The sequence below is a fragment of the Lolium rigidum genome, chromosome 2, assembly GCF_022539505.1.
Source record: "Lolium rigidum isolate FL_2022 chromosome 2, APGP_CSIRO_Lrig_0.1, whole genome shotgun sequence".
Classification (NCBI taxonomy): Eukaryota; Viridiplantae; Streptophyta; class Magnoliopsida; order Poales; family Poaceae; genus Lolium; species Lolium rigidum.
This window is the reverse complement of record NC_061509.1, coordinates 107,929,124-107,941,229: the sequence shown is the minus strand read 5'-3', so window position 1 is coordinate 107,941,229 and position 12,106 is coordinate 107,929,124. Positions and strand designations below refer to the sequence as shown.

The 12,106-nt window shown below is 40.4% G+C and overlaps 1 protein-coding gene across 1 annotated transcript; it reads right to left on the bottom strand.

The window, feature by feature from the left end:
• Positions 1-2,273: 2,273 nt before the first annotated feature.
• Positions 2,274-11,836, bottom strand: LOC124692208 (cyclic nucleotide-gated ion channel 1-like). The gene is made up of 8 exons (XM_047225528.1): positions 11,698-11,836; positions 10,874-11,009; positions 10,131-10,662; positions 9,187-9,399; positions 8,110-8,387; positions 7,873-7,984; positions 3,793-4,029; positions 2,274-3,296 (listed from the first exon to the last, which is right to left on the bottom strand). The coding sequence occupies exons 2-8, from the start codon at positions 10,900-10,902 to the stop codon at positions 2,598-2,600; spliced, it is 2,100 nt and encodes a 699-aa protein (XP_047081484.1). The 5' UTR covers positions 10,903-11,009; positions 11,698-11,836; the 3' UTR covers positions 2,274-2,597.
• Between the last annotated feature and the right edge of the window lie 270 nt (positions 11,837-12,106).

The following is a 12,106-nucleotide window of genomic DNA, read 5'->3' as shown; positions in this document are numbered from 1 at the left end:
CCATCTCCAGAGTGGAGGAAAAGCTAGCCATAAGGAAAAGGTTTTTGTCCGCTGTGGAATTTGCTTGGAGAAGAAGGTGATACTTCATGGCGTTCGGAGACCTTCGTGGTAGCCCGCATCTCTCTAACGTGACGTACCTCACTTCGTGTGAGGAAACACGTGAATACATCTGCGTATCCACGTGCCCCCAATTATCTTTATACCCGAGTTTAGTTCTTGTGATAGCCTTCATGCTTGAAGTACTTATATCCTTTTATCATGTGTGCTATATATATCTTGTGCTATATTTCTTACCTTAAGTTATTGCTGGTGCATGTAGTTGAGCCTAGATTATTTAGATTTTATGTTTGTAAAATAAACGGTAGTTTAATTCCGCATTCTTACAATACAAATTCGTAATTATTTTTTAAAAACCTATTCCCTCCCCCGTAGGCGACATCTCGTCCTTTCATTAACACAATTTATATAGAAAGCTGATGAAATGAGACATCCAACTTAATTACAAGAGTGGAAAGCCTTTTCACACCAAAGACTATACTTTGCAATACCTGCCAATAACATTAGATTTGCCTTATTTTTGAAATGTTCAATCCTTGGCCATCACGTTATGATGTCGTCAGCCTTCCATTATTTATGCCACCTAGGATTTTTTGCTTAGTTGGAAGAGAGAGAAATAAGAAAGAGAAGCTTGTTTTCACTTAGCTAAGAAATGATCTCTTAGAAAATAAGATAAGGCTATTTAATGCTTTGTACCATATGTATTTCCTTAGCAAATTAATATGTTATTGAAAACAATTGATTCTCGTAAGGATGACAAAAAAAGATAATGCAGAACTACAACTATATGTATTGTTTTCTCTAGATGATGTAGAGTGCATGTACAATAGTACTAGAGAAGTCATACCTTCCCTTAACCATCCACTTCATTTTGAGAAGACAATAGCTATAACGTGTAAATGCATTCACTTTTATTGTCATCCCTTACAATTAATGAGAACTTAATAAAATTTGGTAGAAAATCATGTTGCTAGAGGAACATATGTGATACAATGATGAAACTTGACTTCTCTTATTTTCTAAAGGATCATCCATTAGTTAAGACAATGCAACCTTCTCTTTCTCTATTCTCTCTCCTCTAACTCAACAAAAAATCCTACGTGGTAGCTTTAAGAGAAGGGCCGACATCGCCCTATTGTACATGCCCAACGTGGTATATTCGGACTATGAGTCCAGACGCTTGGAGATTGTAGCATGGGCTTTACTTGGCCGATTTGATGGCAGGTTAGCACTATTTGTGTCGCATGAGTATGCCATGTTACGTACTACTTTCGTTCTAAAATAAGTGTCTTAGTTTTATTTTGATACAAATATATCTACATAAATTTTAGTTGTAGATATATCTAGCTAAGCGTTGGCGCTTATTTTTGCCTAATCAGAACACTAGTCACTAGTCAACACAGGCTGTCGAGGGAAAGAAAGAAAGGGTTAGCGCCGGCGCTTCACTTTGCGTCGATGCTAGAGGGAATCCCAGGATAGAGTGGGATTAGGGCCTAACGGCCAGGAAAACCAACCTAGCGCCTCCTCTAAGAGCCCCCATTGTACATGCCCTAATTGGTTCCTCATGCATGTATGATTATCTAGACTCGGATGCCACCTTAAAGGTCAAAAGATGGTCGTGCAGAGTGTCAAAAGAAAAGATAAACAAAAAAGTTCAGGAGACATATATGCCCAGTTCTTCCTTTGGATGAAGACTCGTGTGTGAGAGATGGACACTTGGGGTGGAAAAGCGGGAAGAGGAAAGGTGGACAGCGATGCCCTCTTGAAAATGGCGGGTTGGAGAAATCAAACATACAATGGGCAGAGAGATGCTTCAGACGATGGCCTCGACTTTTTATTCTCTCGCTGGCCAGCATGAGGTTAACCCTTTACTGCAGCCTCCCTAGAGCAACACTTCCGTTAGTTTTTTCAAAGTCTCCTTAAAAGGCAGAGTTCAAAGCTTCAAAGGCAGCATATATGCGAGAACTGTAAGATCCCTGTACCTTTATTTGCAAAGGCATTCTCACTTAAAGGATCACGTTTGAGCAATTTCTCTCCCAACTTATTTCCGAACGAGCATCTTCACCAAGACAACCAATCTCACCCCAATGTCAAAAAACAGACCAAAGGCCTTTTTTCTCCCCCAGCAGATTATCTATCTCATACATTTTTTTTTAGGGTGCCACATCATACTCCCACTTTTGACCCCTTCCGTAGTTCCATACAAGAATGTATGCTGTCGTATCATCTTGCAGGGTTTAAGGACGAATAAATGATCATTCACATTTACACAAATTCCCATTTCCTGAATACTATGTGGTACGAATGCAGTGTGGAATGCTTATAATAGATGCATCCCGTTTTTCCGTATACAAAGATAGCACATGTACAGACAACAAAAAAAAACAATTACACGTTGAATTATACATCAAATAAACCACAAAGCTTTAAACCAAGCGATATCTATGTACAACATCCAATCATAAATATGAGTCAACTGGTGAGTTGTGGTGCAGGAGCAAACTTTTACCAGTTGGACCGTGACTGTCTTCTTAGAAAAATTACTCTCCTTCAGCAAAAAAGTTGGGTTCTGCCGGCTTCTGTAGCAGCCTTGCAGGCACTCTTTCCTGCAAACGAGCCTTTCGGGTGGCGTTACGCCGTAGGATCCGCATCATGTTGCCAGCAAAACGCGAGGCATACAGTGCCGCGCCAAGACTGAGCTTGGTAGAGTCGTCGCTTACGATCGCTGCTTGCAACCTCTTCTCCTTCTCAAACAAAGCATCTTCCAACTTCTTTCTGCAATATCTGTGCCAAGCTGCCTGTATGAAACAAGCGGCCCAGGTTCTCCATTGTTGTGAGTAGAACCTAAAAGTGTGCTGGAGTTGTTTGCTATGGAGTTTCCTGAACTGAGTGGCCACAAACTTCAAGTCATCGGCCCTCAGAACAAAGGCTTCCACTTCAGACAACGTCTTCACTGTCCTGGTTGAGCTCGGAAGGTTCGAAACTGCAGCGGGGTCAAGAGCCCAAGTGAGGAGCTCTTCACCGCAGAAGTCTCCCCCTTTCAGAACATTGGAGTTGAAGAAACCGCTCTGCCCACCATTTGTTGTCGTACTCTCCAAATATCCTCTCATGACGAATAGCATTTCATTCACCGGGTCTCCTTCTCGAATTATGCAGCTGTCTTCAGTGTACAGCATGGGCTTTAGACGATCACACATCGCATCCAGGAGCTGCTCGTCCATGTTTTCAAACATAGGAACCTGCAAACAGTGGAAAAGGGCTAAGCCGAGAGACCTAACTAACTGTCAAACCTGGAGCTTTCACTGTGTGATTTAAAAACCTCACTAATTCTACTGCATATGCAACAGGTGGACATAGGTGTCAAGAATATCCAATTTTCCGCATATGATTTGATACAGTTTGTACAGCTGAGCATGTAGAGCTCAGCACTGGAAATGGGAATACTGGAACCATGCCACTGCAAAGTTTCGAAAAATACTGTTGGATGTGAGTATGAGTGGGTCCAGGTCTCACATCACATGACACTGATACATCTGGTGGCATTTCTCAAAAATGGAAAGTTTGCATTGGTATGGTTCTGTATATTTCCATTGGGATGGTGAGTGTGTGTGTGTGTGACTCCCGACAATAAATGTAACACTGGATATGGATAATCAAGCTATAATAAAATACAGTAGAACCATGTAAGAATATAGTATGAGATTTCCCTAAAAATGAAAAGATGTGAGAACATACCTTCTTGAGAAGTGATAGACAAAGATGTCGTTTTATCTCTCTCCTAAGATCCTTGGGAAGATTCATAAGAAGGCCCTCTTCATCAACTCCTCTTGTTTCTTGCCACCTGTATTGTTCGTGACGCAGTATTCGCTCCTTGAGGTTCTCAGGAAGTAGGCGATGTGCCATCCATTGTTCCGTGTCGCGCCTTTTCACTCTCATTTCTTCTATACGCACAGAGGCTGATTGTAAATAGGTCTACAAAATCGAAAGAAGGAATTAGGACTTGTTGAAATACTTGTTTCTGGTAAATATATACTGTAATTAAAATACTGGTTCCTGGTTACACTTTTAAAATGTACTTATGTCTTTACATATATAATAACAAATACACACTGGACAAATAATCAGGAGCCACTCTAAAGTGAAATCAGAAATGATGATACATAAGAAAGAGAACAGATCAGTTATAACTTGTTGGTTGCGGAATCTCATATTACTGTTATACCATGTTTTTCTGAGAATAATCAAGTTGCTACAGTACCAGTTCTTGTTAACCGCTATCATGATTATGGTGTCTACTGTAAAGGCTACTAGTCTAGACTCTTGCTAGAGGGCTTGGACTTATGTCTGGTACTCGAATATAACACTGATATATGGTACTTGAAGAATTTCGAAGTTGATGCAAAATGTGTGTTCTGCGGCGGACAGATGGTAGAGGATGGCTTTATATCATATTTATGAATGCACCATTCAGTATTAAGTGCTGAAATTCAATTAATATCTCCTGGAGCTGCAGGTTAGATATCTTTGGTATGTCAGCTTTGGCCCATTGTAAAGCTTGGGACAAAAAAAAACTCTTCTTCAAGGAGCTAGGTACCTTGGAATCAACATTTGGATACACAGAAGTAACTATAGCTTTATGAAAAACCCTCCAAACAGTCAAAGGTGTTAAAGATTGATGTTCTGTGTCTACTGTCTAGGACATGGTCAATGCAGTTCAGATTCGGATATCACATAATTGTGATTTTTTTTCAATGCATAGCATGCATGAAATGAATTAGTATTACTTAGTTTCATGCACCGTGTTCATCCAAAAGTCCGAACTGATGGAGAAGGGTGGGCAATATTCAAAACTACTCAGTGGGATCGATGTAGGCCGCAACTATTCTTTTTAATAGTGTGTTGGCCAGGTCTTAAACTCGACACCTCTTGGCTATAATACCATATACTCCCTCTGATCCATATTAGTTGATCCAATTTTATCTAGATTCGTATGTACTTAGTTAAGTTTCTAGACTACATACATGCGTATGTAGACAAAGTGGAGTCAACTAATTTGAATTTGAGGGAGTATTAAATTGCGTGCATCAGCCAGTTCATCCAAAAGTCCGAACTGATGGAGAAGGATGAGCAATATATTTCAACAAGTATAAGCTAGACATAGTCATTAGATCATTATGGAGAATACAGTGTTGCATAGTGTATTGACACAAAATATGCTAAATCTGGGGGTGCACATTAACGAAGCTGGGTAGCAAATCCTGACTCTATAATAATCAAAAACTAGCATCATCGTGAACCTGGTAATGGTCACGCCTATGCCAATGACACGTCAACTCTTCATAGCTGATGCTACAGAAGTACGAAATAGCCTATGGAGCTAGCTGTTTCAGGCAAATGGTACCACCACTGCATGCATTTAAAAAGAGTTTATTTTGGATCCATGTTAGCAAGATTAGCAGAACGTATTTAACAAAGGCCTTTCCAGATAATAACTAATCGATGGATAGTAAAACAAACTGGCAGATTCAGACAAGAACAACAGCAAGATATAAATTATTATTTTCTATGGAAAATATTGCTCAAAGTACCACTCGATCATCTAACTTCCATGGATTTGGATAAAGAAAAATAGAAAATCATTATGTTCACCTAGTATTTATCAATTACCATACTGAGAGCTTTATGGATGAAAAATCAAAGCTCTCCACTACAGTTTCATTTCACATTTGTTGAAGCATTTGACTAAAATCAAATGAATATAGGTGTTGTTACTCCATGTCTCTTACACCACCTAAACGAACTTCATATACTTCTTTATTACTTAGGTATACTCATCTACTAACTCTAAGACATGGTAACGCAATCTACATAAAAAAATTGCAAGAGTGTTATGTAAATTCATTAAAAACCTTCATATTTGTGCATAGAAAGGAATGTCTAAACAGTATGCACACTACATTACCACATTTCAGTACTCCCTCCATTCACGTAAACAAGGCCTAAAAAGATCCGTGCGACGATTAAGAACCACACAGCGAGATTACTTTCCAAACCTGCCCCTCATAAATCTGTAACTTCCTCCTAAATTCTCTGCCTTCCTCTCGTAGCCGCAGCAAATTCCATAATTAACTGCCAGGACCCACAACCCCTCGTTACTCGCTGCCATTAATTCTGCTTGTGTTGTTGAAGCCTAGGCCGCATGTAAAGCCAATTAGCGCTGTGCCCAGATTTACACATAAGAGGAAATACGTCCTACATTAGATTGTGGTGTGCTTTTAGCATGCCAGAGAAAGGCACAATTTTGCACTTATTACTTCATATTTATCTATATCTCTTATAAAGCAAAACTCCACTAGAGATTATTTAAGTTGTCTATCTTCACATGCAGCATATCCACATCATCACTTAACCACAACCATCAGATTCGCATGTCCAACCGTCCATCCTATTGTACCATAGTGGCAGTGCTCAGGCAAACAAAACATAATAACTTTCTTTACTTTTTACTGAAGAGCGCAAGATTTAATTCGATGCAGGCATATGAAGGGGTTAAGTCCCCGGCTATTTGTATTCTTCTCCAGTTTCAGTCTGTTGCTTGCCTTCTTCCAATTCACCTGTCTAATCTTTTGTTTTCCCCTCCCATCTTATCATCTCAACCTCAACACTTCAACCCATTGTGATTCGTTCTATTTTCATCGGCTTCAGTACCTGTAGCTCTTTGACTTGCCGATTCGTTCACGTGGCAGGGGCACCCGCCTCCGGCGCCCATGAATGATCCATGTCCGTCCACCGGTTTTGGGACAGTCAAAGCTGCAACAGCAATTCGAATGGGACCTGAACAAAATGCTAATACTCGAGTGACCGGGTGAGTAACATCTTCTTCTCTCATGTTTTCTGTATAGTAAGGGGTTCCAAAAACATCAACATGCATGTCATCCACTAGGTGCCGTTGAAGCAATCTGCGGTTCCATCTGCTGCTGTTCCCTCTTCCAATTTCTTGCTTCTCTCTGTACAACTTCAGTAGGTGCATGTAGAAAAAATGCATCCACGAAAGGCAGAGAGATACCCTTTTCTCATTCTTTTTCTGTTTTCTGTTAGAGGGATGCCTGAGAGATGTTCGCCTGAATGGCTCTACTAAGCAAGTAAGCAAGAAATTTTCAGAGGTTTTTTACTCAATTCATCTAATGTCTGGATCGACTACAAGGAAACATTTAATTTGGTGTACTGTGGGTGCATACAAAGGGGATCAGTTTTCAGCTTCTTTTATTACATATGGCTTTGTTATCCACCATCAAGTTTGATGCCACAACACTTCCTCAGGGGTGTTTTCTTGCTACTGGCTGTGGCCATACTGGTGCTCTTTGAGCCATATTTATCTGGTCATGAGAGCAACCAGTAAATATTTTCCCAAGGCCAACAATGATGTATGCGTTTCCTCATTTGCCTGGTAGGATTTTATTTTCCATCCCCTGTAAATTAATAATGTTTTCTTTGCTCTTTCAGTTGAATGTCAATATCATGTAAAATATATGTTGGCTTTGCATCAATTTTCTCTGTTTCCTTCCCAAGGTTTACACAGAGTATAACTTCAAAGGTGCATTTTCATTCATGTTTTATTCCATTGTTTACCAAATCCACTATATAATACAATTGATAATTTTGGATTTATTTAGTTGTCATCAAGACCCATATGTGCCAGTAAAATCACGGAGCAACGCGTGGGGTATTAATCTAGTTGCAGTAATGAATTAATACAACTTACTCCAACAATAGACGTAATACATAATAAAGCTGGCATCCATGTTAAAGACTTACCTGCACATTACCAATAAGGAGTGCGAATAAGACTAAACCCGATATCGAGACAAAAACAGCAAACAAATTCTCCCATATGTAAGTGCTTGTTTTCAGATTTTGACCAAGAGAGCTGCAGTAGGTAAATCAATACATAAATACAATATCTAACTCAATTCAACATTCCTTGGTGGAACACAAACTGAAAACTGATAACAAGAAAACTGTGTGTGGTTGTTGGGGGAGGGGTGGGCTAACCTTAGACTTTGCAGACCCCACCAAAAGCAGTAGAAAAATTTCTCAAAGAAACTCGTTGACTGTGACACAGTTGTAAGAGCCGGTAGGTAAATTCCAAATATTGGGTCTATGTCGGCGTCACCGTTTATCGCACAAACATCTGCTAAAAAATTATTCTCTCCAGCTTTGGTACTCCCACAATATAAAGATGCAAAACCATGGCCTCTCTTATTACATTCATCTCTCCAACAGGTGTCTTCTCTCTTAATGGAAAGAAGGTACCAACCAGCTCCAAATACCTGCAAGCAGTTACCACATCAGTTAGAAATATCTTGAGTATGGCTAATATGTGTATTGACAGTAGCATACAGGCTGGTCTAAAATCACAAAGTTCTCAGGTATGACATTTCTAAGTGAACAAGTACTTGCTTTTGGATAATATGCTCAGCATCAGATCGAATATTCAAGGTTTAAATAGAAAAGGGTGATTCATGCAAGCAGCTTTCTTTTAGAATACACTTGCTAACATTTAAAAAATATATAGTTTAGGTATCTTACACGATGTAAAGTTTTGGGCACGTTTGCTCCTTCAAAAGAAAATTACATGAAGAAATCAAGTGGCAATCAAGGATTGATTTGCACATAGTATTAAATGTTACCATCATTCTCCCAATACACATGGGCTTATGATTTGCAAAGTGATGTGTCTCACTGACAATTTCATGTCTGTGCTATGAATACGTGCTACAGTATGTTCTAGAAAACATTGTCCATGTGCTTTGTGAGCGCACAGCCAAGAGAAGTCAAAGCTAACAAAAAGAATCTAATGATCATGAATCTAGGATGAACTTTTTTATATACAATCTCCCAAATGCACCTATTATTTTTAGCTGTGTTGATGTGGGCTCAAAACTGAAGTTCATTCAAGAACTTTCTTTCAAGAACGCGAAGAATAAATATAATGCAAAAAAACTAGATACAACAGACTCCAGTTAGCATGGATTCAGAACGCGAAGATGTTAATTCACTTTAGAGAAGGAAAAAAAAGCAATAATTTAACTATCATTCTTCTTACTAGGTAACGAGTAGAGAACTTACATGACTAGCGAGCATATAAATTAAAAGGTTAAAAGCAGCACCAGCCCATGCTGTCTCTGTAATTATACCAGCCGACCTCGTGATTTGAAGGTAGAGTGGTATTATTCGGACTAGTCGAGGCACATATTGACATGTAACTATAATCATCAATACATCCTTTGCCTTCATAACCTCTGAACCTTGGAGATTGGGGAGCACTATCAATACAAATACCTGGTTATGAAAATGATGTGGTCATTTAAAGCTTTATGACAAAAGAGATTCATACATAGGACTTTTTTCACATTGTTCCACTCAAAATTAAAAATGACACATTTAATTATTCAATTTTATAGGTTAAAGTATGATCTTTTTCACATTGTTCCACTCAAAATTAAAAATGGCACATTTAATTATTCAATTTTATAGGTTAAAGTATGTGCCCTTGTTGGCATGCCTTGAATGTGCCTCAGAGCTTCAAACATACCAAATTACCAAGCAACTGAACTGTTAGTCAGCATGCTAATTATGGAATGCCCCCACTTAACATTCGCCTGGTCAATCCAACTTATCAGCACTTAACAATTCTGTGCATAGCTGCACTAAACCTCTCATTGTTGGGTCAGTAAAGCTTTGATTCCCCAGTGCTGCAATTCATTACATGGATGTTCCATATGTAAATGCGCTCCGGGCCATTAAGTCCAACAAATTAATAAAAGTATCCTAATTTAGCTAAGAGCAACAGTTTACTACTGCCTTCTTCGTAATTTTGCATGAGCAACCTAGTACAAAATTATCAGAATTACTTCTTATCCAATTGCATGCATACAATGAGTTTTAATGGATCCCAACAAAATTATCAGAATTACTTCCTCAGTTCCATATTAGTTGTCGCTGGTTTAGTAAACACATCATGCTAGATACTTGCACTCTTGCAGGTTAATACGGAATGACATATGAAGTACCTGAGGGAGGGGTAGGACAGCTAGAAAATCAATCACGAAATATGTTGACAGATACCGCTTTGCTATCGCAAATGTGTCTTCAATCAAGACACCTCGACCAAATACTCTGGAAGAGGGAGCAACAAATCCTGTTTTGAACTGGAATATCATATGCAGCAAATAGAAGATATCTGTGAAAAATCGCAGGATACTTGCTACCCTTGCCAACTTCTTATCCAGATACAGGCAGTTTTTGTCACCATCAATCAAAGGGATATAGAAGAATAATGGGTCCACAGAAACGGCAATAAGACATGATATCACAAATATCTTGTTCCATCTTTGCAAAAATGGCCCTTGAGGATCAAGAACTCTTGCTTTGGCCTTCTTTTCCTCTGGAGTTGATCTGTTCAGGTTTTCGGAATGCGAAACGTTCCCAAAGAATGACAAGGCTCCTAGAGTCTTATCCTTTAGTGAGTCAAATGCATTATGTCTTTCTTCTGAAATTACCCTCTCTGAACTGACAGAATACTCTGACCTCCAGTCCTGAAATCTGGAAAAACATGACAGCTAAGACAAGTCAGAATACTGTTTTTTTTTTTTTTTGCAACTACTTATAGCACTACCTTTGGAGATTTATAGATCTTATAAAAAAAACTTTGGAAACTATCGAATATGAACTTCCTCTAAACCATAATGAAGCTGACGTAGGTTTTTCTTTAAAGCAACAAAGTATTTAGTCCATGGAGAGGGCAGAAACTAACTTCACATATCTCTCCTCTCCGAAAGCCATGGAGCCTTGCTACCACCAGCGGAGGAAAAACAGGGCCTTGGCAGCTATGGATCAAATGTTCAAGTCCAGCATTCTTCCTTAATCACATCCGGAAATGAGCAAGAAACCTAGGAAGGCACAGAAAGAAAACTCGTGAATACTCGATAACATAGCAAGTAGCCAAGTACAATGAACTGGGCAAAATTCTGAAGGCAGAAGATACAACTAAGAATTCAACGCAAGACTGTGTGTAACCCATGAAAATCCAATCTTTCAATCTTTTTTTAGATTACAGGGATCAGCATCCCCGGTTTCATTGATTAGATCGACGACACCTGAGCCAATCGTTCAATCTGCAATCTGAGCAGCGTGTTTTTTCAATCTAGGGAATGGACAGCTTGCTGTGAATAGAAACACGTATTCATTCCTCAGCTTGTAGCAAGAGGGCCGGACGCAAAAGCACGGAACGACGCGACGACGGGAACAATTCCCAATTCCTAAGCAAGAGAGCAGTCCCTCCACAAGTCCACATAACCACTAGCTCCCTCCAGAGCAGCGGCTCAACGACGACAAGGTCGCATCGCTGGAGATGTGAAATTCGCTGGAACAAGCTCGTGACTCGCCCCCAGCCGAGAAAGAGCATCGCGCGGGCACGGACAGCTACAGAGGGAGATCACGGGTCCTGCGAGACGGCACGTCGGGCGCAAGAATGGATCTGAGCTAACGGCGAGCAGAGAGAGCGGATCGGAGCAGCGGGTGCTGCGGCGGAAGGCTGCAGGGGACGCCGCGGTAGCAGCAGCAGAGCAGAGGGCTTACCCGAACGGCAGGTCCGAGTTGGGGAATCGTCGCCGGCCGGGAGGGAGGGGGGCGAGGTGGTAGTGGAGGGGGCTAGTGGGATGGACAGACGGAGGCGGAGGAGACGGCGGCGTGTCGGGGGCGGTTTTCCTGTCGTGCCGGCTTCCGCTGCACGATGACGGCCGATGGGGAAGGTGGACTCCGGCTCGACCAGACCGAGAAGCCGGCGAGGGGACGAATGAGTCAAGGCTGTCTCTCACGAGTCACGACAGCCCGGTAATCCGAAAGGACCTTTCGGATTTCACAATCACACAGGTGAAAACCGTTTTAAATCGGTTAGTAGAAGATATGGCAAGAAATATTTTATTTTTTAAAATATACTCCGTATATGATCTTTTCGTAATATCTATGTCCTCCATGTTCAGTTGGC